At 37.2% G+C, this 27066-nt stretch overlaps 1 protein-coding gene and 1 long non-coding RNA gene across 6 annotated transcripts in view; one reads left to right on the forward strand and one right to left on the reverse strand.

The window, feature by feature from the left end:
* Positions 1 to 27066, reverse strand: part of MOB2 (MOB kinase activator 2) — a 139886-nt gene that overhangs the window by 41579 nt on the left and 71241 nt on the right. Inside the window, exons 1-2 of one of the 5 annotated variants that reach the window (XM_058157697.1) lie at positions 2865 to 3004; positions 2461 to 2562 (exon numbers count right to left, since the gene is read on the reverse strand). The exons of 1 other annotated variant lie outside the window; for it this stretch is intronic. In XM_058157697.1, coding sequence (XP_058013680.1) covers positions 2461 to 2462 — 2 coding nt within the window. In that variant the 5' untranslated portion in view covers positions 2463 to 2562; positions 2865 to 3004. Of the gene's footprint in view, positions 1 to 2424; positions 2563 to 2864; positions 3125 to 20076; positions 20561 to 27066 lie in introns of those variants that run through there. 3 more of the 5 variants (XM_058157689.1, XM_058157654.1, XM_058157663.1) reach the window with 3 other exon arrangements.
* LOC131185290 (uncharacterized) lies at positions 21733 to 26458 on the forward strand. Its single transcript, XR_009152117.1, has 2 exons — positions 21733 to 21912; positions 26271 to 26458. It is a non-coding gene; the product is annotated as an uncharacterized LOC131185290 (long non-coding RNA).

Below are 27066 nucleotides of genomic sequence, written 5' to 3' on the forward strand. Positions count from 1 at the left end.
ATTTTCAGACTCAAGAGGTCTATTCTGTGATGATAATTTAATGGAGCCTCAAAAAGAAGCAATATAAAAATTATCAAATCAACAGACCTGCATACATTTTAAAAATGTTACTGAAAAAATTATTTTGAATGTTACTGGCAGAGACTATCCACCATCATTGACACTCATATTCAAAACTATTTCCCTCCAGGTGATAGACATGCTGTCTGAGAATTTTGTGAATCGTATATGACACATCCGGATGGAATCAGATTATAAAATATTAACCAATTCGATTTATGCATTTATTCTTTGGGGCCTGTATATATTAATTGTTTCCTTGTGCCCCTTTTCTAATACTTTGATTATTCTCTATTTGCTCTAACAGAACTTTTAAACATTTTTACCATCAATCCTAATTTGTTATTCCAAGCAGAATTTGGTACTGCAAAGAAATCTGCAAAGAATTGTCTCTTTCTGATCTTTCCTGGTATCTTACTTGAGTATCTGACCACATTTGAAATTGCAGTTTGTAATTTGTTCCATTGCCTGTTTGAAAAGCCAAATGAACGAAAGAAATTCTCCACATTTTTTCTTTGATTTAATCATACGCATTGCTTAAGGCTACAAAAACACACACAAATACACAAATTCTATATCAAGAGCACTCAAATTCAGTGATTAAAAAAGTTGAATTCAGTTACTTATATAGATTAAATCCCATAAACACATTTTCAAGAGTCTTTCATTCCTGGATTTTATTCTGTTGCTCTTGATCACAGAGGAGAGAAGACTGTCCACAAGGGGTTGTTTTCCCTCTCACTTCCAAGATTTCATAAGACGCCCTCATGTTTTTAAATATATCTTAGCAAACACAAGAACTGGAAGCTTTTTGTTATTGATTCATTTGTTCTCCTTGTTTTGCTATGATTTTGCCTCATTTTGAATTATTTTTTTACGCCTCTCAGAATACCAAATTCCTAAATATTGAAGGGGAAAGAGAAAAGGAAGAATCAAACATATCTCTTTTTATAATGTACTGGAATATGTATTTTCTAGGCCAAGGTTCTCTTAGTGAACCTGTAACACACATGCAAACTTTAGGTATCTGGTAGTTAAGAAGGATACAATGACTGTATGATGCTATCACCTTTTCCTACTTTCTTAATTAGTTTGATTCAACAAAAAAAATTGGCAGCCCACACAATCAGGCAAACCACAACTCCACCTCAGAACAGAATCATTGCGTTTAACTCCCTGTAAGATGGTCATATTCTGTACCAAGTCATTAGTGTTATATTCACAATTTATGGTGCTTTTTATAACTGGCAAACTTTGCTATTTTTTCCATTTGCCACGTCATAGCTGCTATGCGTACAAGTCAGAGTTGTCACTTTCATACTGAAAGTAATGCAGCTGATGACAATTTAAAAATTATGATTTATAGGAAAATATGTTCAACTTACTGACATGGATTAAAAATCAATTCATGTCCTTTCCATGGATAAATACCATAAACAGGGCTGGAAAGAATCAGCATTTTAAAAAAACCGTTAACTACTAAAACACAGAAAATAATTATGAATGTATACTTGATTTTCTAAGCCACATTTATTAGCACTGTTCCAGAGCAACTTGTATACATTTTAGCCAAATTTACAAAGTTGGAGTTATAGTTTTGCCATGTAAGCTCCTCAGGTATCAATTAAAGAAGACTATAGGTTGAAATAGAAAGTGGAGGAAGAGGAAGAGGGGTGCTGTATCTTTACAGACATTACTGTTGTGCACTGAATCTCAGAATAGCAATAAAGCAAATTAGAAGCTGCCTGCTGCTTCCGAAATTCAGGTCTAAAGAAATTATCCAGTTACCCCAAAAAGCCTAAATATAAGAGTCATCCTCATAGCATCACGTGGCAATTACAATAGCCATACTCTCTCCCTAACACAGAGAAACGCATAAATAGACACACACAGAGATGATATCCTAACTAATAATTCACACCGATTGACATAAAAACAGCCTACTCAAACCTGACCAAAACAAGATGTCTTACAATAAAATAAAATAAAAAACTACCACTCAATGTTTAAAAATACTTTAGCATTTGATTTAGGTAAGGTTTATTCCTGCATAAAAGTCCTTTCCATTTTAATGTCTACAAAAGAATTTCTGTATAGTCACAATGGGCAAGTACTTCTCCCATCAGAAAACTGTCCTCATCTCACAGCTCAATGTTACATTACACTTTTCTATGAATCAATACATACTTTCAGCATGTTTTATCATTTCATCTCTTTTACTTTTTTAGGTATAAAAGTTCTGTTCCAAAAATCTGTTTTTGGCTTTACTATGCATTTATAAATAAAAACATTATAAATAAAAGTCTTTAGGAAAGTCTTAAAGTCAATTTTCAAAAATAAGACACTGCATGCAACAGAACTTACATTTACAATTTAGAAAGGATTAACTGTGATACGAACATGTCAAATTTATTTCTCTCATTTCATGTTAGTGGCATCTGTAAATGGAGTATTTAAACATCAGCATTCTTGAAAGGTAAGCTCCACTTTTGATTCTGAATGCTAAATAACAGAAAACATTTGGGACAAATTCAAGCCGTTTAAACTAATGTCATATTTACAAAATGTATAGCTATTTCTCCTAAATGTGAGGCATTAATTAACTTAATCTTTAAAAAAAAAACTTTCTTGCAACTTATTTCTTCGAGGTATCTTGCCCTTTTAATCTGCTTCCCCCCTTAGTCTGATTCAATCAATAGTGGTTTTATCATTAAGTATCAAAAAGGGGCAGATTATCCCACGAATTAATTAGTACCATACATACTGCAGAATAAGACAAGCAAAGAAGTACAAACAATGTTTACCTTAATACTTTTCCTACTGCTTGTAGAACCATTTTGCAACTTATTCCAGTTTTGGGAGTTTGAGAAAGTACAGGTCTTTCGCTGCTGTGGTTACAATGATCCCCAACCATGTTCAAGAGAGGCAGAAAGAGAAGTGGGGAGTGGGGTGATGTGATGGTGAGAGACAGCAAGAAAGAGAGAGAAAGAGAGCTGGAAACTGCTAGCACCCGATCTCTCGATAGCTCACCCTCTCTTTCCTAGCTTCCTCAGAAAACTAGTCCAACTACATTCACAGAGTTCATAGCTTACTTCACTCTAACCCTTCCTCCTTCCTTGCTTCAGCCAATAAGAAAGCAGCAATGGAAACAGGAAAACACACACACACACACACACACACACACACACACACACACACACACAACCTCAGCTAGAAAAGGCAAACAGCTGCTCCTTTTTACAAATTCTTCAGTAAAAGCCAAGCCTGGGAAGTTAATGCCAATAAGGAGGCATCTGAATCGTTTTTTTCAGGCTGGCGCCGGCTGTAAAACAAGACAAGAGAAGTAGTGTGGGGAATAAGCAAGCTTCTTTCAAGCGTCCAGTTTGTACTGCAGTTTTATTAGCGACGGTGCATGGATAGAGGACAGGAAGGGACTGCTTTAATTTGTAGCATAGTAAAAACAGAGCTGAACAAACAAGTGAAAACATTTCATGATAAGCAGTTTTCTGTCTAAATCTTTACTCCTCCAAAACATTTACCAATTTGTCTTTCATAACTAAGAACCCCAATCTGATTTTTAACTTAATATCTAATGTATTCACCAATCCTTTCCCCCCAGAGTTGCCTTACACACACAGTGCTTAGCATGAAACTATACTAGTCTAAAAGTTACATGCCATGCACTAGACTAGTTCAGTTAAGATTTGACTGATAGTCAACAAGCATGCTATTCACTGTTTCTTAAATCACTAATGCTATCAACAGTGATAGACTATACATACTTGAGGTACTGCAGCAAGGAAGATACAGATCAAGCATCACATCTCTGTCTCAAATGCAAAGAGCTGCTTTTACAATAGCAGTGAACTGATAATTTAACACTGGAAGGTATTTTATAAATAAGTATGCTCCATTACGGTTATAATTCATTACCAACAATCTCACACTTACTGAGAATTTATCTATTCAACAGATCTCTCAATTCGAACATAAGATTAGCAAACCAACACTAGCTAGCCTCATTCATATCCTTATAGTTATGAAACAGGCAAAAGGAGGAGAAAAGTTGTAAATAATAATGACGTTTCAATAAAACTATGAATAGGAAAATTAGCTCGTTACAGTATAAAGGTAGTCAATAGTAATGATCTGATCTTGATATATGCATGTTTCTTATTTTTTATGATTATTTTAAGAGGTGTTTAGCTGCCCAGAGTCATATTTGCAAAATGGGCTGCTATATAAAATGGATTAATAAAATAAAAATAAATAAAACTATGTCCAATTCTTTGGAGGGGAGGTTGAAATAGTTTATAGCAGGGGTGTCAAACTCGATTTCATTGAGGGCCGCATCAGGGTTGAGTTTGACCTCAGGGGGCTGGGGTGTGGCCAGAGTGGGCATGGCCTGTTTGATGTCACTCATGTCGGGGATGCCTGTGGCGGCCTGAGTGCTCTCCCAGCAAAAATGGGCTCCCAAGCTCCGTTTCTGGCTGCGACGGCCTCCTGCAACCCTCTGCCAGGGAAAACGGCTGTTTTCCCTGGCAGAGGGTTGTAGGAGGCCATCGCAGCTGGTCCCGGTTTCCAGGGTGGCCCGGTGGGCCAGGTCTAAACACTCCGCAGACCAAATTTGGCCCGCGAGCCTTAAGTTTGACACTCCTGGTTTATAGAATCAGTTTATGAAAGAGGTTAAATAGATTTTTTTCCAGGTATACCTCACCTTCCAATGGAATGCAGATATGTTTCTTTAATGTACATTAAAATAAACCGTAGGAGATAAAACTGCAATTTGTCTAATAAAATTACATACCAGTATACCAGTGGTTCCCAATCTTTCTGGCTCTGCACACGGACAGCGGCAGTTGTGGGGAAGATGGTTTTATATGCACATGTACCGCTTGCACAAATACAGCTTTGCACACTTGCTTGCTCACCCGCTGCTTGTGCAATCCAGTTCCCAAGGGGCAGCGGCCCGGCAGCAGGCTGCAGACCAGGGGCTGGGAACCCTTGCAGTAAAGCAAATGTCTACTCTCTCATTTTCCATTTTCTATCTTATGGTCAAATGATCTCACAAGAATCAAAGAACATACTACCAATATAGATTTCATTTACTGTAGCTTTAATCCTAGAACATTTTATTTAAATACTTTTACAGTATTTAAATTTATTATTTTATTTTATTGAATGTATTTGCTGTCCATCTCATAACAAAACAACTGCAGCCTGGAGCATTAAAATCCTAATAAATAAATATCTCTAAAACAATAGAAATCCCAATCAAGATAAAATTATAGTTTTAAAAATGGGGGGGGGGGCCGAGGGAACAAAATGCATAGGGTGATGGTATTGCCTCTTAATTCAGCAAGGACTTCCAGTGTGAAACTTCCCCATTGGGTCCCCATAGCTATCTGGCAAAGTCAGGTCTTCAGGTTCCTGCAGAAAGTAAGAAGGGTGAGAGCCAATCTCACCTCACAAGGTAAGATGGTCCTAAGGGCAGGAACCATGGCAAAGAAGGTGCTTCTCCTGGACCCTGCCAGTCGGAACTCCTTGACTGTCAGGGCCTACAGCATGCCTCCTCTGCCAGTGAAGGTGAGATGGGCCAGTCCCAGTGGGTGAGACAGTTCCTTAAGTAATCTGAACCCATTCCATGCAGGGGTTTAAAGATAATAACCAATACCCAGAATGAATTGCAGCCAGAAACAGACTGGCAGCTAGTGCAGCTCACCAAGCAGTGATGTAACATGGATCATCCTACGGATTCCAATAACTGTCTATGCCTCCACACTCTGCACCAGTTGTAATTTCCAAATGCTCTTCAAGGATAGCTAAAGCTGGCTATATTTAAGCCAGTAACAGCGAAACTCTCTTCACATATAATATAAATGGACATTAAAACAAACAATACTGAGAATTTAACTATTCTGTAGATAAACTTTCCATCATTGAAGATTTGTTTTAATTGATTGAATGAATGAATGAATGAATGAAGTAACCAAGTTCAATCCCTATCTGTTAACAGAGTTTATCTGAAATGTACATTATATACTTTCCCCCCCATACTGTTTGAACCATACGTCCTGAATTTGCCTCACAGCAGTAAACCCCATATTTGTTGTTATGAATTCCTTTTGACTTACATACTTCTTTATTCACTCTAACGAAACAATTACTAAGCGTACATGAACATTCAAATACACTGTTAATGTTCAGTCTGATAAACTGTAAACACAGCACAGCCATTTTACTTCAGTATAAGGAAATCCTCTGCCTAACAATTATGTAGATACATCTTGTAATGCATGTAAAAAGGAAAGCTTTACAATAAGCTTATGAGTTATTATCAAAAGACAACTGATTGTTATTCTAAGCAACAAAAAGCTCTGTAAAACTCTTAAAACATGCATTGCTTTATTTACTAGAAAGCATTAATAAAAGCATAATACTTTTGAGACATAACTATGATCAACTATTGCTTAAGTAGCTGTTTGTTTCCCTCTTTCTGGAGTAGTCATTAAAAAATACAAACAAAGAATATTAATATCATGAGGCCTCAGAAGAAAGACTTTTCTCTATCATAACTGCAACAAATGAAATAAGTGTAATATATTACTGTTAAAAGTAAAAGATAACATTAAGAAATGCAGTTTGCTCAGCTCTAGCTGAAAGGCCATGTAACCTAAATTGCAACCTATATTAAAACACCAAATTGTAACCTACTTATATACCATGTCCTTGCTCAACTTACTTGAATGACTCTATTTCAATACTAATTGTGCTTCTGATACTATCTGAGAATATAACCTAAATATACTAGAATGTATTTTAAAGCCACCAGAAAAAACATTTTCATTTAAATGTCTAGCAGGGGCTTTCAAGGAAGGAAAGATTAATTGCAGGCTTTTACAAAAAATTACTGGGAGAGTTGTATCTGTGCTATACCAAGCTATTTGAAGGATGAAGCAAGAACATTTTTTACAACTTTTTCTTATATGCATTAACTCCTAATGATTTGCTGTGTTAAAACTCTATTTCCTAACAAGTTTTGTAGATGCTTTTAATTTCTTGATTTCTAAATTTGCTTAATTCTTTAGTGCTAACTTGCTTGATACTTTACTCATGTTATGTGGATTTTCTCACAAAATTCTAGACACTTATCATTTCTTAATTTTTCTGTCTCTAACATTCTGAGGTATAACGTAGCTACAAATTCTTTTGAATTTTCATTGCTGGTTTATAATCCTCGTTCTATGTATGCATAAAATAGCATTATATTGCAATTCTATAGTGTTTAGCACTATGGGGTATGGAATATTTACTTTTTTCCCACAGGATCTTAAGTTTTGCTAGGATCTTGATCTACCTAGAGTATAAAAGGTAAAGGTAAAGGTTCCCCTCGCACATATATGCTAGTTGTTGCCAACTCTAGGGGGCGGTGCTCATCTCCGTTTCAAAGCCGAAGAGCCAGTGCTGTCCGAAGACGTCTCCGAGGTCATGTGGCCGGCATGACTCAACGCCAAAAGCGCACGGAACGCTGTTACCTTCCCACCAAAGGTGGCCCCTATTTTTTCTACTTGCATTTTTATATGCTTTCGAAACTGCTAGGTTGGCAGAAGCTAGGACAAGTAACGGGAGCTCACCCCATTACACGGCAGCACTAGGGATTCGAACTGCCGAGCTGCCGACCTTTCGATCAACAAGCTCAACATCCTAGCCCTTGAGCCACCCTTACCTAGAGTATATGACACCTAATTTTTAGCACAAGTTTAATTATAGATTGCATTTAGGATGATTAAAGTCAACTTATTTTCCAAAGCACCAGAAGGCAAGACAAGAAATAATGGATGGAAACTAATCAAGGAGAGACACAACCTGGAATTAAGGAGAAACTTCATCACACTGAGAACAATTAACCAGTGGAACAGTGTGCCTTCAGAAGTTGTGGGTGGTTCATCACTGGAGGGTCTCCTGCTTGAGCAGGGGGCTGGACTAGAAGACCTCCAAGGTCCCTTCCAGCTCTATTCTGATTGATTTGATTTTCCAAATAAATTCTGAAGTTAAAAATGCTTTATGGAAAAGGAGATTGGGAAATGTTTAGAATTGCAGGGCTCAATCCTCCATTCTGGTATACATTAGAACCTCTTCCTAATTATTTTTCCATTGTATTTATCAGCCACTCCCCCCTCAAAAAAATTGTCCTAAAATATCTAGGGATACTGAGAATACTAAGTTTGTTTTTAAAAATAACTCTGGGGATTTTTATTAATTCCTGCTGAATTAATATATTAATATCTAGAGCAAGTGATGCTGACACACATACAAAATCCCACAATTTTGCCTAAAATGAAAAATTAATTTATATTTACATAAGCTTTATTTTTTATGCTTAATAGAGAAAATAAACTTTTGTACAAGAGTTGCTTTCACCTTAGAGAAAGAATGTTTAAATGTAATTTTAAAAACTTTTGAAAAATATTGCTTTCTGGATTAATCATCAAAAGGGTTCTTAGAATATGGATTTTAAACAATTTAACAATGGATTAAGAGCTCAAATGGACTTGGAATTGCAACTAACTTTTCAGAAGATTGCTTCTTGTGAGAAAGTGGCATTGTTTACTTTTTTGCTAGCCAAAATAAGATAATGGGACTTTAAATGTTGAATACTAGAGTTGGACACTAGGTGGAGTTGGACTGGAGTTGGACACCAGGCGGAGCTATAGGATAACAAAAGAATGGAAGGAAATAATCTAATAGTGAGCTATTTGATGGAAAGCATGAAAAAATTAAGAAGATTTTTGACAAATAGTCTTTGAAACTCTTGGAAATGACTGATAAATGGACAGTTAAGGATGCAATGGAAGAATAGAATGCACTGGATAAGTTTCAAATTAACTTGAATGTGGCAATAAATGTAGAAGGGAAGTATGCCAAAAAAATATGTATTAAGAGTTTCAAATGAAATGGATGATGCTTCAGTGCCATGTATAGAAGTTGTAAATAAAAGAGATATACAAATATTACACACACAAAAAAAGGGAGAGGGAGAGAGAGAGATATGATTTTTTCCCCTTACTGAATGTACAAAAGACATCTATGAAAGTTTTGAAGGACTTTCTGAAAATTAATCTCCCAAAAAAGGACAAATTTCGTCATCAGATTTACAAAACAGATTTGCTAAGGTTTGAAAGATCTTCTGGGGAAGGATAAAAAAACAGTGGCAAGAAATTAACATGGGATTTTATTTGAAGGGTTAAGAATTAAAATAGTTAAAAGGATAGGAAGGAATATATAATTGGCTTATTTGATCAAAATTAAAGTAGATATTTACTTGTATCTGAGAACCCTTACTGGACTTTTGCTGACAAGGAATAAATACTGAGGATTTTGTGTTTAGTTAAGAGATGAGATATGCAGTAAAGAGAGTGTAGGTTGCAACTTAATAGGTGGAAGTAAATTGTATGCACTTGTTGGGATGAAAGGAGGAAATTATTTATTTTTTTATTTTTTTCCTCCTCCCCTCTTCTCCCCCACACTTTTTAGATTTTTGTAGTTTGAATAGCCTGAATATTTAATAAAATTGTTTGGAAAACCTGATATATCCATCATAAATTGTGATTTCTATTTCATCTATTGCATCACTATTAAATCAAAGAAAAAAAAATATAAGTGGAAGAATTAGCCTCACAGGAGGTGAAGGCAGCAGCAGATCATAGAATAGAATAGGATAGGATAGGATAGGATAGGATAGGATAGGATAGGATAGGATAGGATAGGATAGGATAGGATAGGATAGGATAGGATAGGATAGGATAGGATAGGATAGGATAGGATATAATTCTTTATTGGCCAAGTGTGATTGGACACAAAAGGAATTTGTCTTTGGTGCATATGCTGTCAGTGTACATAAAAAGACAAAATACATTCGTCCAAAATCATATCATCACTTAATGGTAGTTATAGGGTGCAAATAAGCAATCAGGAAACAATCAATATCGATATAAATCGTAAGGATACAAGCAACAAAGTTACAGTCATGCAGTCATAAGTGGGAGGAGATAGGTGACAGGAACGATGAGAAGACTAATTGTACTAGTAATGCAGCCTTAGTTGAGGGAATTATTTGTTTAGCAGAGTGATGGCGTTTGGAAAAAAACTGTTCTTGTGTCTAATTGTCTTGGTGTGCACTGCTCTATAGCGTCATTTTGAGGATAGGAGTTGAAACAGTTTATGTCCAGGATACGAAGGGTCTGTAAATATTTTCACAGCTCTCTTTTTGACTCGTGCAGTATACAGGTCCTCAATGGAAGACAGGTTGGTAGCAATTGTTTTTTTCTGCAGTTCTAATTATCCTCTGAAGTCTGTGTCTGTCTTGTTGGGTTCCAGAACCGAATCAGACAGTTATAGAGGTGCAGATGAAAGACTCAGTAATTCCTCTGTAGAACTGTATCAGCAGCTTTTTGGTCAGTCCATCATAGCATGGAAGACACTACAATACTCTTGTGTTTTCCTGAGTTTAGGCTTGGCATTGTTGGAACCATGTTCAACCAGAATGAGTGCCCCCCTCCCAACAAACATGAATGACCTGCTGCATGGCCGACCACTCCAGCCTCACAAAACTCCACCATATCACATGGATACAGGCAATTTGCAAGGAAACTATACGTACTTCCAAGACCTGACACATTTAATTGACAAACATCACGTCAATTAAAAAACAGGATCCATGAACACTGGCTGGCAGTCAAACGCCATGATCCCAACTCTTTAATCTCTACCCACACTGACACCAAACAGCCCCAGTTTGATTGGAGCAACACAAAAATCACTGGCCACGCTACCACTCGCCATAATTGTACGCTTATCAAAGCCTGGCACTCCACAAGCAATTCCATCCATAGACAAATTGATCTACAACCAGCCTATGAACCTCTCAGAATCCAAATCAACCACACAGCCAATCAGAGACAGCATCAACCCTCAACCAACCCATGCAAGCCCCCCCAATGACCCTCACCTGATGCAACTTCCCCATTACAAGACTCTCACTGATGACTCACACCTGACCCATCACAAGACCCTCTCTTGACACACCCACACCTGAAACCTGTATAAACAGAACACTCTTATTTTAGAATCAACTTTATTGCCACTACACAAAGTATACGTGAAGAACAGTAGAATGCAATCATTGTTTTGACCATTTTTCTTATGAGAGACTTTCACAATGGAAATTTATTTTTAAAAAACTCCCATTTGTTAGAGAATGGATAAAGTATACATTGCATACCTACAGTCAGTTAATAAGATTAGCATGTGTATTTTTGTTATTGAAGTTATTTTATAAATATATTTTAAAAGGTACAGACTGATAATATTTTCTAGGGATGTGCAGAGATCTGGTAAGGGCAAAGTGTGATTTAGAACACACACACACACACACACACACACACCCCTAAGATACTCTAATTTTAAGAAAGACTAGTTTGGCTGTGTTGTTAACTACAGTTTAATGTTATAAGAATAAGCTGCAGCAGGATTAGAGCTTGAACTCTGTTCTGACCACCAACAGTATGGCTAGGAGGTGTCTGAAAATATTCATTTTCACTGTGTTTTAATTGTAGCATTCTAGGTCATGGAAACTTAACTATGTATGATTAGTTTTAACTATGGGAAAAATGACTCACTTTCAAAGTATATTCTATAAATGTGTCTTATTTCAATTACCAGAGTTGTAATTAACCAAATTGGAAGGACAGAGAGGAAAAATGGAAGCTTATGAGCCTCAAGGCTTTCTTTCTTTCTTTCTTTCTTTCTTTCTTTCTTTCTTTCTTATTACATTTTTATACCGCACCATCTCCCGAAGGACTCAGGGCGGTGTACAGCCAATATTAAAATACACATAACACTATGATATAAATATAATAAATAAACACTATTTAAAAACAATTTAAAAACAAATATTTAGTGGCCGAATCACTAAAACGGTCGAAGACCGATTAAAAACCCATTAAAATTTCGCTAAAATACATTCTTAGGCTAGTCCCGCTCGGTGAAATAATAAAGTCTTTAGTTCACGCTTGAAGGCCCGGAGGTCGGGGAGTTGGCGTAACCCCGGAGGTAACTCGTTCCATAGGGCTGGTGCCGCCACAGAGAAGGCCCTCCCCCTGGGGGCCGCCAACCTACATTGTTTGGTCGACGGCACCCTGAGGAGGCCCGCTCTGTGGGAGCGCACAGGTCATTGGGAGGCAATCGGTGGCAGAAGGCGGTCTCGCAAATACCCCGGTCCTAAGCCATGGAGCGCTTTAAAAGTGGTAACCAGCACCTTGAATTGCACCCGGAAAGCTACCGGCAGCCAGTGCAGGCCGCGCAGGATGGGTGTTATATGGGAGCAACGTAATGCCCCTCTATCACCCGTGCGGCCACATTCTGGACTAGCTGGAGCCTCCCGGTACTCTTCAAGGGGAGCCCCATGTAGAGAGCATTGCAATAGTCCAGGCAGGAAGTAACGAGGGCATGAGTGACCGTGCGTAAGGAGTCCCGATCAAGGGACGTATTTAATACGTCAAACTTTAGCATTACATCCAAATACCTACTCAATTATGATTTATTATGAATAACATAACTAATGTATCAAATAAAAAAAATCTGATAAACTTGTGAATTCAATACTGATGTGACAAAAAAAGCTATCTACTATGAAAATCGTTATAGATCCATGATGGCGAACCTATGGCACATGTGCCAGAACTGGCACACAATGCCCTCTCTGTGGGCACCCCAGCCGTCATCCCAGCTCAGCTCTTCCGCGCATGCGCATGTGCCTCCCACTGGCCAGCTAGTCTTTGGGTTTCTGCCACACATGCACGGGAGGCATGCAGGGAGACCATGCGCATGTGGGGGGCAGGGCATATGTGGAGGGAATGCATGTATGCATGGGGGCGGGGTGCATGCAGGGGGCCACGTGTGCATGCATGGGGGATGGGACATATGCGGGGGCCACGTGTGCATGCATGGGGGTTGGGCACATGCATGGGGGTGGGGTGCATGTGGGGGTGGCACACATGTAGGGGGCACACATGGGGGGGACGCACTGATTGCATTTTGAGGGTTCGGGTGCACACGCTTTGGGCACTCGGTCCGGAAAAGGTTAGCCATCACTGTTATAGATAATATAATGACCCAGGGGCAGAACATCTGTTATGTGAAGGAGAAAAACAAATTTCCACAGTTGGAAGTCCCAAGTAACCTGTCAGCTCCTCAAATAATGTCAGATGCAGGCGCCACTCCGAGTTGTCGACTGTGGCCCTGCTGAGCCAGTCCGACTGCACATTTGTCATACTGGAAATATGTTCTGCCCTGAGGGACAGAAGATATCTCTCTGCCCAGAGGCCTAGTTGTTCGGCCTCTTGCATGAGGGACCTGGAATAGGTGCCCCCTTGGAGGTTTATATGGGCCTTGGTGGCCACATTGTCTGTCAGGATTAAGACACGTCTGTCTGACACCATGTCCTGGAATCTCCTGATGGCTAGGCGAACTGTCCTGAGTTCCAGTCAGTTTATATTGTGGCCCAGGTCTGCCTGCATTCACTACCCTTGAGTCATCCTGGACTAGAGATGGGTCCCCCAACCAAAGAGGCTGGCATTTGTAGTAACAGTCAGGCGGTTTGGTTCCTTGAATAGACTCCCTACTTAGATTGCCTGGGAAGTCCACCATCGGAAGGAGAGGATTGCTCCCGGCAGAACCCTGACCTTGGCTGGTGAATTGCTCCTGCCTGACCTTTGGTAAGGCAGGATCAAATGGAAACATGTCTATCCTAACTGAGACTGAGTCAAAAGCTGGGGACTGTTGGTAAAGGAGGTGTGTCCTCACAGTTCTGACAGACTCAGTCCAATCAGCTAGCAGACAATGTCAACCCAATCCTGGATTCTCTAGTCAGCACACTGGAGAATGATATTATATTGAGACTCTTTGGAAGAACTATGTATCATGCATATAATCATAGGTAAGTGCACAATAATTTAATCATACTGTCACAATAGAGTAGATCAAACCATGGCGCTGAGTCTGCTAAAACAAATTACTGCACTTTCTAATAATTAAGTATAAGACACACAACAAAACAGATAAATTTACCAACATGTTTATCTCAAAACCTGTAACATTAGTTTGTGGCATCACAGTCTATTAGAATCTTCTAATGTCCCCTCCAAGATCAAAAGCAGTGGCAAACCAACAGCTGAACCACATAGTTAAGACTGCTATAAAACTTTATCATTAAAAAATAAAATCCTAGAAATAAAAATTTCTAGGTAAGCAAATAAAGGATGCTGTGTTTATGAAGATGAAGCCAATGTGGGCACTGGAATAATGATAGACTTACTCCTTTCTTGTCTTGTGTCATCGCTGTTTGCAACTGATCAGTTCAAAATGCATTTTTTAAATATCATGTAACATGTCAGTTGTGGGACTGGCAGTGAGTGATTAAGCAAATGGGAGAGTCTCAGCAAATTAACCATAGGGAGGTAAATTGTTGGGTATCCATGGATTTATGAGGAATATCAGCAACATTGTATGATAGGGCTTTAGTTTAAGGAGCATGATACTGACCAACAACTCTGGATGGAGAAGGACCTAAAAATGAATCCTCAAAATATACAGAGATACCGTTTGTCATTGTTTTAAGTATACCACTGCCCAAATTAATTATCACAATCTTTACTTATTGAAAAACATCTGCAGTGTAAAGAACACACAACACCTGAGGATTAACAGTAGAGCTGCATTCTGCATAGCATCAAGGACAAGGAGAAAAGTGAGACCTGTAACTCATATTTTACCTTTTGAAAATGTAAAAGGCTGGCAAGACTGAATTTACAGTTACAAACTTCCATTTATTGCTCCTAGCAGAATTTACTTTCTTAAAACTGCACGGTGGAGCATTAATTCTCTCCCCAGTAAAGGAGAATAACCACCTGAAAGTTTTTTAATTTAAGAAATCTTTTGGCTGGAATTTAATAATTATATTTAATGTTTTCAACTTTTTTTTTAGTTGCCTGGGATACAAGTGATGTCTTGGTATTACCAATAAGAAGTCTCTCTCTCCTTGGCCAATAAATCTTTTATTTCTGACATCTGCACTAAAACTACTTAAACTATTTGTGGTAATTTTACTCTGCTTCCCAGCAGAAAATGCCGTAAAACTGGCTTATTAAGATCAACAATTAGACAAGCATTATATTTAGGTTTACAGTACAAAAATGAAATTTGAGGGAAAGGAGACAAGTATAGGCCCAAATTCTCAAAGTTACACATTCTGATATAGATTTAGAAACCTTTTAAAGCTGATTTAAATTCTTTAAAAAAAAGCTTTTGGTTTCTTCATCTTCCTCTGTTTAGTGTTTAACATTCTTTCAAATTAAATGAACAACAGAAGGCCACAGAATTCTCCAGGGGCCAAGGCTCTGGCGTGGAAGCTGAACAAAATTGTGCCCTTCCACTTTTAGACAAGCTTCGCTGACCCTGATGGAGTGTCACTACACACATGCAAAACCATGAATCTGGCTCCTTCAGAATAAAAAAAAACCTGCCAGCTGAATCTGGGAGGCAATCACTTTAAATGCTGATGGCTAGCCAAGAGCTTGCTGGAAGCAATGTTTTTTATGCAGGTATTTTCATTAGGATTTCCTCAATCGTTCATCTAGGATTTCATAACCCAAGGCTTTATTGTAACCTGTAAGCAAAGTGGTTATTTTTTAGCTTATATTTTTAACGGCTGAATTTTGCTTTCAATTTCTTCTTACTTTTGAAAGCTAAAGTATACAGTTAAGATCAAGATCACACAGAAGGTTCCGTCCTACTATTAAAACAGGAAATACACATCATTAATATTTTCTCTCCTCCCGGAGCATATCTGTTCCCAAATGCCACTAATTAAAGATTATGGATTGAAATGGCACAAGTAAACAATTCATGCTACAACTACTTCTACATCACAATCCTATGTTCTATCAGACAAGAAAATAATGCACACCCTGAAGCATTACTTACACTTTGCGTAATTGCTCATGTTTTTCAGCTACATGGCAAGCTGTATAGATAAAATGATACAGCAAAAGCTGCTTATTTTTTCTTAAAATTTCTTAGACCAAAGAGATAAATCAATTATTATTGTGCATCTTCCATGACAGAAAGGAGAAAAAAAATTCAAATGATTTTAAAAGGAAGGTAAGATGACAGAACAATTTTCTTTTCCAGATAAGGTAACTTGTAGCTTATTTTAAAAGAAAAGTGGTACAAAATGAAAAATGACACACATTCCACAATCATGTTTTTCCATGTTTGTATACCACTTATCTGTTTCCATTGTATTCTCAGACTTTCATGAACAGATTTTTATTTCACACCTTAACTCACTTAAAATGAGACATTAAGTGCAAAATTAATTAACTATAAATAACGGTTGTTATGAGGACCTGCTTTATATGGACAAACTACAACTTTCCTAACAAAAAGTTAAGCTGAACAAAGAGATAATTTCCTTGGTACTGTTTCCATTAAATAATGCTATGAGGCCACCTGCTAGTCTTAAATAAAAATAAATTAACCTTCTTACCAATATTCCTTAAGTTACAATTTAGTTAAGGACCTCACAGCATACATGGGTTAAAAAACCCCAGCATTTCAAAATAATCAAAACAGTGTTTCATGTAGGAGAAGGAGTAGCAGAACCAGGGGGAGGAGTTAAAAGAGGAATTAGCCTAAAATCCCTATGTAACCATAAGTGAACTAAATCCAGCCTCCCGTGAGTTCCATTGACTCTTATTTAAATCCAAGCAGGTGCTAACCATTAGTTGAGAAGATTCCTCTGCATAGGCATGAATAGCAATAAATCAGTTTAACTGGACCTTCATGTGTGGATCTGATCTTTTGCACCTGAGACTCCAGTTCTTATAGCACAATAAAGTTTTGTGGAGAATATGGAACAGTGATGCTGATGGCAAGAATCTGATCGCTGGAACAGCTCTACCTACAAAGTGGGAGCAAAAAGGCAGAATAGAACAGTCAGGAATGGGCAGCTCAGTAAAAAATGTCCATCCAGATCAACTGAGTCTGAAAGCTGGGAAGCAAGAGGAAGAGGAGGAGCTTAACATCTTGCAGACTCAGTCTTGGATCAGATGACAGAGTTAACCCATTCCTGACTGCTGGCCCCCGCACTCGGAGAGAAGATGAGTGTTTCATACCTAGATTTCATGTTGCATCTAGCCCAAGACCAAGAATCTCATGACTGTGGGATTGTGATGCTCCCTGAGCTTGGTTGTTTCCTTGCAGACATTTCATTACCTAACTGGGTAACATCATCAGTACTAGAAGAGAGTGGGCGTTTGTTCTCTTGGGCTTGCCCTGTCAGTATTGTGGGGTGTGTTCTTAGTGATTGTTTGATTAGGCTGTTATTTATTGTTAGCTTGTTTGTCTTAGTTGATAGTTCCTTGGTTGGAGTATTGTTAACTTCTTGATTGTTGGTCTACTGTAGTATTAATCTTTTTGTTCATCCCTGCTTACCTGGGTGTTGATTGGTAGTGAGGAGGTGTTTAGGTCTTTTTGTTTTCTTTTTGTTTTTTTGGTGTTTTTTTTAATGGTATGTAGATGTTGCTTATCTCAATGAGCCCATTGCTGGCTGATTTGTCTGACTGTCAGGCTTCCAAGAATTCTCTAGCATTTTTGGACTTGGCTTGGCCTACAAATTTTTCCAAGAGACCGCATGAGAAATTGGGATTGTTGTGTCATTACCGCACACACACTCCGATGCTGCCACTACCCCACTCCCCTCCTGGGATGGCTACACTGACACCCGAATACTGATGCCTTATGCCCAATGCTCCTACTGCCCTGCCCTCTCACTGCCACTACAGGCTGGGCTGAGACCTCCAGCAGGCCAGATGTGGCCCACAGGCCATAAAACGCTCAGATCCGGTCTAGGATGCTCAGAGATTCCCAGCAGAAATTATGGTAGTCTGTTCACCTGTTGTGAAATTAAGGAATTTTCATCGTGTCTTCTATTGTTATTTGGTGTTCATGGATATGCTCTGTTAGTCTTCTGCCCGTTTGTCCTACGCAGTATGTTGTAGATGATTGCTGTTGCTGGGGCTGCTGGGGCTTTTGGTTTACTTAAGATGTTTTGGAGATCTTTAAATTGGTTTTAATGTGGTATGGAGTTGCCATATGATTTCAGTAATCCACTGGTGGTTTCTGAGATGTTTTTGATGTATAGCAGTGTTATCCTTTTCACAGCTTGCATTAGTTGTGCTATATTGGGTTGAGTGGTTAGGCACCTTTTGATAAAGTTGTGCGCTTTGTTGGACGATGTTATATGGATGATCTGTTTCCTTTTTCTGATGTTCTAGGTTGCTCCAGTGTGTTTGAACTCATCTAAACAGTGTTCTTAAAAGTACTACACACTAGATCAAAGTATTAAAATTCCTATCAAGTTTCTCACAACAGATAAAGTGATAAGATAAGCCATTATCATAATTCACAGAAGCATAATATGCAACTATCACCGATGTATGGATTCCTATTTCAGTACACACCCAGAAAAATACAGAGGACACCAGCTCTTCTGCCTGACATATATTTAAACCCTTTCAATCATATTTCATCTTCACATTCCTGAAAGTATTCATCAATTCCATGAGATCACACCATTTCATTCAGATCTATTACATTTTTGTTGTTTTCCATATTTAAAACAGTCCACACATTTCTTTGCTTCATTTGGTAATCACATTCTTTACTATTTTCTCCTCTTTTATTCTAAGATGCAATCTTCTACATACCATGGACATGGTATGGACCATATATTTAAAAATCTGCCACTCATCTAGTACTCTTCACTTAAAGCTTTCACATAATGATTTTCAGTAAGAGAAGTTGTAGTCTTAAACATGCTCTTGCCATACACATTATGCAACCTTCCTGCTAATGGTAAGAACAGTTTTGGTATCTTTTGGCCAGTATGCCAAAAATGCAGCCAAATCTCAGTTTTATTCCAAGCATCGTATCCTATCCAAATTAAGATTTCCAGCTTACAAATTAAATGCTGCCTGCATCCCATCAACTAGAAGTTGTATGCAATATTTAAAGTCTCAAAATGATGCTTGAAAGTCAATATAGTCAGTGGTTCTTGACTACAGTCAATGTATACAGAGTTTTGATGATTAATAACATTGCATGAAAGCTATTGAGAAGAGCTAGATGGGGGTTACATTAGAAATGAATTAATATCAAAATATAGCCCAGTAGTCAACATTAAACAACTTGCAAAATATGAATGGAATATTATATGGCAACCCGTTAATGAATAGAAATACTTCATTTTAAACTTAAAATATTATTTTGGATACTTATTTTCCAACACATGCATAAAAATATTTACCTATATAATGTAAGTTACAATGCAGTACATAACAGTTTACATATTAACCTCTCATAATTCAACATTTCTGGTCCATTTATACTATTTTACTGTATTTGAGATAATTGTTTCTCTGAGACAAAGAAAAAGATTTGTTTCTGAAATCTCCAGCATCGTGATTTAAGTACATTACACTAAACCAAAAAATGTAAGCCTTGCATAAAAGTCAAACCTCCTTCAACTATACAGATTTCCTGGTGTTCTTCCACATGCAAGATTTAATGTGCTTCAGCTATAGTGTGCTCTTGCACAACTCTGTACTCATAACAAATTATGGAATGATGCAAAATTATTTTCTACCAAACTCAGTGTCTTTCTGTAAATCAGAAGCAAGAATGGTCTTATTCATGTACAATAGTGAGGTCATAAAGTATCCAAAAACATAACTTGTTTTTAAATCTAAGGCAGTATTGATTATAAATAAAGCACACATAAGCAGACATCATGTTGGGGAAAGTTTTCCCATACATTCAAAACCATTTTACTCTTTCCTATTATTTCAGTAGATGGAAAATAAGAAATAATTGACGGATATTCTTATTTTTTCTTACCTGTTCAGTGTATAAGACCCATTCTTCTTAAGTCTCATGTTTGCAAATAGAAATTTTAGGAAAAAAATCAGAATAGAATAATGTTTGTCCGAGTTTAATAAGAACAAAAGCACCTGCTTGTTAGAAAAGCATTTGTTGGTCAGAAAATCTCTTTCCTGTTTCACAGTCATCAGTGGGAAAATCAGAAACCGCCAATTACTAGGAAGGAAATAATTACAGTCAAAACAAGAGCCCGAGGATGTAAAATAGTCCACCCTTTATGAGCAACACTACTCAAAATTTAACAAAAACTATTTGTTTTTGGCAGTTGAAGCAAAGGGGACAATGGAGAAAAGAAAGTGGCATCCCCAGACAAGTTTTCAAAGATAAGTCTGCAGAAGTGAAGAGTCACATTGGATGGGCTTTGCCTTCCTCTTTTAATTAAATTTGCAAGCAGCTCCAGTGATTCCCTGTTCCTCTCGCTCCTGCTTGACTTATTACTCAAATATTCATGACTGCCTCAGGAGAACAAGAAAAAGGACAAACAAAAGCAAGAGAACTGGTTTCCATATTCTTTAATGTCATAAAGATCACGCAGCAGACAATCGAACAGGAAAGTAGGTGAAACAGACAGTTTCATTATAATGTCAGCAGATTTGACTGCTGCTTAGCTAATTTAACACAAAATGTACAGTATGTTATTCTTGAACAGAAGCATAGTGGCGGAAGGAGGGGCAGAAGTTTCCACAGCTCAGTCCTCAGCAAGCTGCCTTCAATAAATCACATTGTCTCTGATTAAGTTGCTTCCCTTCCCTTCCTGTACACTCTTCTGCTCCCTGATTGCGGAACATTATATTGTTGATCCATGAAGTTTCTGTAATACGTAGCCAGTAATTATGCTTCATGTGGAACTTGAACATAAGCAGCAAGATACAACCCAAACTGGAGACTGGCACAGTCTAAAAACAGACATGCACATATAATCAACATTTAGATGTCACAAACATCGCATCAGAAAAACCTCTTCCAAATATAATTTACTAACTGAATTGGCAAGCAAGAACAGAAATGGTTCAGCTTCTAATATGACTGGAACCCAACCATTTTAAAAATAAAATATTAAATTATATACCTACAATTTAGGCAGATGAATGAAAACAAAATTTAAATGGAAAAATCTTTTATGCTCAAACAATGAAGCAATTTAGATTTGACAGATCAAAATTTGGAGTTCAGCGCATTAAATTACTATTTAACTGAACATACCTGAGGCTACACAGAAAATAAAAAATGTAAAATGGGACAATTTTTTTCATAGATTGGTGTCATTTTCAGGGATTACATTTAACATTTTTCAGAAACAACTAATCAAATAGAAGGGGCACAAATTGCTAAGACTGGACAATCAGAACTGTACTACATACACTTGAAAGGTCTTTTGAATAGGAGAAAATGAAATAGAAAATGAGTGAAAGGCTGTTTTAGTTTACAAACAGAATTACAGACAGGATGGGGTTCCACACATATGATATTCTTCTCACTTCCGAACAGGAAAACTGTTCACTCTAAATTTGTTTGCTGTAAAGGGTAGATAAAGATTAAGGAAATAACCAGTATCTTAGTAATAGGTGATAATTCAGTTGGAAGAAACTATAACCTATTTTAAAGCTTACCCTGAAAAACATGTTTATCTGTAACTTTTATTATTCATTATTATATTCAGGATTTCCCGATTCCAAAGGAAAGTGTTTTCAGGCAGCAGACCCATGATCCCTTTCCTGATTTCAAAAGTGAGGTGTGCAGAGGCAAAAGAAGTGCTTCGCATTTTAGGTGGCAGATCTGGCCAGGAGGAAAAAGGTGAGTCTGCTGAGGAGGAAGATAAGGGTGCACGGCTCTGCAATGTGCAATGGGAAGGAGCATTTTCAGGCTGCAGCGGTGCGATCCCCTCCCCGAATCCAAAATGGTTCCCCATTCCCCGCTGCACATTGCCGCTGCAACTGGCTGCCTGAAACGCAGCTCTGAAAATTGCACTGGGGAATCGGGCCAATGGGCAGCGGTGGCTGGAAAGGAGTGACATTTCACGGCTCCCGCTCGGCTCAGCTCAGCTCCTGGGCGTAGAGAAAGCTTAGGCGGTGGCAGCAGCAGTGGCTCCTCACGTTTCTGGGGAGTGAAGTCATCACGATCATTGTCTGGCCTGAGCTGCCCGCTGGGCGGCCAGAGGGGCGACCAGCCGCAAACCATGGGGCCCGCCTTATTTGCTGAAGCTGCTGGGCAGATTCCCCCCCACCACCATCCTGAAGAGGTTTGTTCCTCAGGCTATGCTCCGACCCTCCCCCCAGAGCTATAGGTAGGAAGATAGGGACATCTCGGGAGCAGAGCCTTCGGTGCCAAGTTCCTCTTCTGCCCCAATGAAAATCATCCCCCACCCCATTCATTCCAGTTAAACGTATGTAGAGTTATAGGGTTTGTTTTAAACAGATAAAAAGATCTGTGCTGCTCATTATCAAAATCAAGTGGAAGTCTGCACATGGCTGATCTTGACGCTGGTAGGCAGAAGCAGAATTCTTTTTTCCTTGTTTTCCTCCCCAAAAATTAAGATGCGTCTTATACTCGGGTGCATCTTATACTCCGAAAAATATGGTATATTAATCACATCGAGTCTCTAGTAAATATATTTTACCGTACATCTTCAATATATGGAAGACTGATCTCTTGGTGTTTGAAAACTCTCATTTGAATATGACAAACTTTCCAATTTAAGGGGTTTTTTTTTTTTTGTCTTAAAAAGTTTTATTTTGACATTCTTATCCAATAACATATCCAATAACATATTTAATGTACCCTCATATACAATTAATCGGATCTGCCTGGTCACCACCCCCTTCCTTTTCCTTTTACTCTCCTTCTTTACCTTCTTCTACTTTCCATAACCATCCTCCCCCTCTCTTATCTACATCCTCTCCTCTTTCCTCCCTATTCCTTTCTTCTCCTCTTCCCTCTTCCTTCCTTCCTTTCCTCCTCCTCCTCTTCTCTTTCCTCCTTCTCTCTTCTACTCCTTCTTTCCCTTCATTCTAAAGTAGTAACCAGGCAGGTCCGATCTTACATTAATTATACATCTTCAATCATCTTTGTACATTAACTATCAATCCATTTTCTACCCCTCCCCTCCCTTCCCTTCCTCCCCCACCCCCAGGACTTCCGAGAACCGAGTACAGGGTATAAAACTAACAACAAAATTAAAATCTAGCACAAATCATAATCCATAGTCGTTCCTTAAAACCTCCACTCCTTCCAAAGACAAAGAAGATACTTTTCTTCCACTCCATTATATATCAGACCATTCCACTCCTAGAATTCTCAAAGTTTCCAATTGAGTTAGTGTTTATTCTTGAATAAAGTACGTATCCAACCTTCATCAATCAATATCAAAACAACGTTCCATCTTCCAATATTCACCAAGGTTTCTTCTAAAATGTCTTTCTTCCCTTAGCAATCTCTCAAAAATAGTTCATATTTCCAACTTAGTTTCTTTAATTTTTCTGTCCAACCTTCAGGGGTAAGCAATAGTCCATCTTTTCACATCTTTAACATTTATATATACAACAAATAATATTACAAATATCCAAAGTGTCAATTGTAATAATTAAAATCTTCACTTTACCTTACTTATGTCAAATAACATTGTTAAAATTACACCTATATCATCCACAATATATCTATTATAACAATTACATTCTAATTAACATTACATCCATCTCTTAAATATAATATTTAATCCAAGTTCCTAAATTTTACTATCTATCCTCCAAAATTAAACAATATTCCATCTTCCTATTCCTTTATACCTTTAATATATCATATAGTATCCCTAAAATTACACATTTATATCCACTTATTGTTAATTTACAAAAATTAACCATAATCATATTTAATAAAATTAAACATTCTCCCTCCCCTTCTTCTATCTTACACATTTTCAACCATCTATTCACCATTCAACTTAACATCTGTTAACAAAGAATTCCCAATCTTTAATACATTAGTATAAAAATCTCGTGCTTTACAAATTGTATTGAGAAAATACTTTCTTCCTTTATAATTCAGTGTTAAACCTGCTGGAACCTCCCATCTAAAATATATCTGATGTTTCTTAAGCTCATCCACCAGAAAGGCAAATTCTTTTCTCTTTCTTAACATTTTAGGAGGAATTTCCTTCATCATTATTATATCTTGTCCTAATATTTGAAATTTATTTTTATAAAATGCTTGCAAAATTCCATACCTAATCCTCTTATTTGTAAAATAAATAACCACATCTCTCGGTAAACACTTCTGCCTTGCCCACCAGGAATTAACACGATAAAATTTTCAATATTAACTTCAAAATCTTCTGGTTCCATTCCTCTATCTGGGCAAAGGCCTGAATAAAAATCTCTTTCAAATTTTCCTCTTTAAATTCTCTTAAACCCCTTACCCTTATAGCATATTCCATTAATTTATATTGTAATATAACCCTTTCTTCCTCTGCCTTATCAGCCTTAACCTGAATATCATCTATTTTATTTTCTAAATTCAAATTAATTTGAACTTCATCTATTTTCCTTTGCAAATCTAAATTAATTTGGTTAAATTCATTCAGTCTTTCTTCTGTCTGTGTACTAGATAACAATAATGGAGTAATTGATTCCTTTAATTTTTTCATCTCCTTACTCTGCTCTTCCACCAAATCTTTAAAATCCAGTATTTCTTTCTCCATTTCATTAAATTTTTGATCTATTTCTGAAAGATGAGCCTCCATAAGCTCCTGTAAAAAATTCCTTAGACTGTCTTTAATATCTTCTTTCAATTTCCGTACCTGAAGTGAAGATATTTCCAATAATTTAGAAGTGGTTAAATCTCTTTGCTTAAAAGCCATTTTTAAACTAAGTAATATCAAGAAGAAGAAGAAGAAAAAAAGGGGGGAGGGAATAAAAAGAAAAAAAAACCCAATAAATTTTTCTTCTTAAACACTGTAAAAAAAAGATAATAAAAAAAGAAATAGATTTAAAAAAAAAAAAAAAAGAATTCCATTTAGAAAAAAAAAATCTTGTTATTTTCTTCTTAGAGGTTCCACACCAGCAATTGTAATCAGCATTTCCTTAGCTTTCACTTTCAAAAAACAAAACACCATCTTTCTTCATCTCCACTCTTCAAATAACTTCTCTGTCAGGGAGTTAAAATCATCTTACAAACAAATGCCAGCCCTCCTGCTTTCGATTCTTTCCGTGTTGACAATTTATCAGTAATCCTCTTCAGTCACGGAGATGGACGCTGCGTTTTGCTCTGCTTTTGCAGAGGCGTTCTGGACTCTGGAGCTTTTTTTGAACTATCGAAGGAGCGTTTCCCATCAAACCACCAGAAATCATTCTGGGGCTTTTCTTGGGGGCTCAAACTTCAGTTCAAATGCTCATCTCCCCCTCTTTGCCCGAGGGCAGAGATTTACGAGCTGTTGACAGAAGATTAGCACTGTCTAAACAGCTCTCACAGAATCACAAAGAACGGGCGGACTGAAATCGCCGCCATTAACACAGCGGAGCCAAACCGGAAGCCCCAATTTAAGGGGTTTAACAGCCCATTTCACCTTTGTTGTTTTAAGTTTTGGGGAGTAATAGTGTTATCCACCCCAAAGCCACTTATACAGTCATAACTAAAATATTATTTAATGAGGCAGTTAACATTATTTATACATCACCCAGAAACCCTCTGTGAGGAAAATGGGCAGTTTCAAAATTTGATAAAAAATATATATTACTTGTAATTTACAGTTCAATAAATTTAAATGTTAAATATAAACCACCTTAATATCATCACAGATTGAAGCATCCTTTGAAACAGTTCTATTTTGACTACCTTCCTTAATGCCATTAAGAAGAGTGCATTTTCAAGGAAAAGTTATTCCACAAGTATAGAGTACTTATTGAAAACTATTTTTATAGCTCCCCCTCCCTAAATCTTACTAGGTCGATTATTTGTTAGAAAAAGGCTGGAGATATATTCAAGCTTTATTCTGTTACAAAAACATCTGAAATCAAACACCTTTAGGGATTATTTTTGTCTACTTTTGAACTGAAATAGCTAGGTGTGTGTTATCAAATTGCAACTTATTCCAATTTTATCACTCCTTTATTTTTATTAGATTGTTCAAGATATTAATAAATATGAACATTTCTTTTCAGGAGTCAACTATATGAACTTCCTTGGAACTCCTAGTAGAAAAACAAAATCAATGTTCTTTCGCCATTACATTTCCTATATTCCTTTTGAGAACTATAGCAAACAAGGATATATATTTTATTCTGGCTGTGCACCGCCCTGAGTCCTTCGGGAGAAGGGCGGTATACAAATTAAAATATTATTATTATTATTATTATTATTATTATTATTATTATTATTATTATTATTATTATTATTATTATTATTATTATTATTTACTTTTCAGTTGTGATCTGAAAATTAATAAAGAAAATCAATAGCTAGCCACAATCTGCTAAGCAAGAATGTGATTTATCCTGCTGGGATATTTTACAATCCAGTTATCAACAAAGCAGAAGCAAAAAGAAAGTCACTGGTAAAGATAGCTGTCTTTAGAATAGTAATGTTTAATAACGCTTAGCTATCCAAATTGAAAATTAACATGTCTTAGGAGCTGGCAATGCAATTTCACACTGAGTATAAGCAAGGAGGGGGGTGGGAGAGAATTTTTTCTTTATATACTTCTATACTGTCCTTCGCTTTTGTTCACTTTTCATGATAATGTCACATTTTAAAATCAAGCTTCTACATCTAATTCTGCATATCAAAAGTCAGGTTCTTAAATTATCTTGTACTTGAATTCCTTATATTCCCAATATCACTCCAAAAGTAGGAATCACATAAAGAAATTATTTATTTCTATATTCAGCTATTAAGAACTTGTAATAACTATGAGCATACACAGCATGAGGGGAGGGGGAGCAGGGCTGCTGCAGGATA

The sequence above is a fragment of the Ahaetulla prasina genome, chromosome 1 (genome assembly GCF_028640845.1).
Source record: "Ahaetulla prasina isolate Xishuangbanna chromosome 1, ASM2864084v1, whole genome shotgun sequence".
Lineage (NCBI taxonomy): Eukaryota > Metazoa > Chordata > Lepidosauria > Squamata > Colubridae > Ahaetulla > Ahaetulla prasina.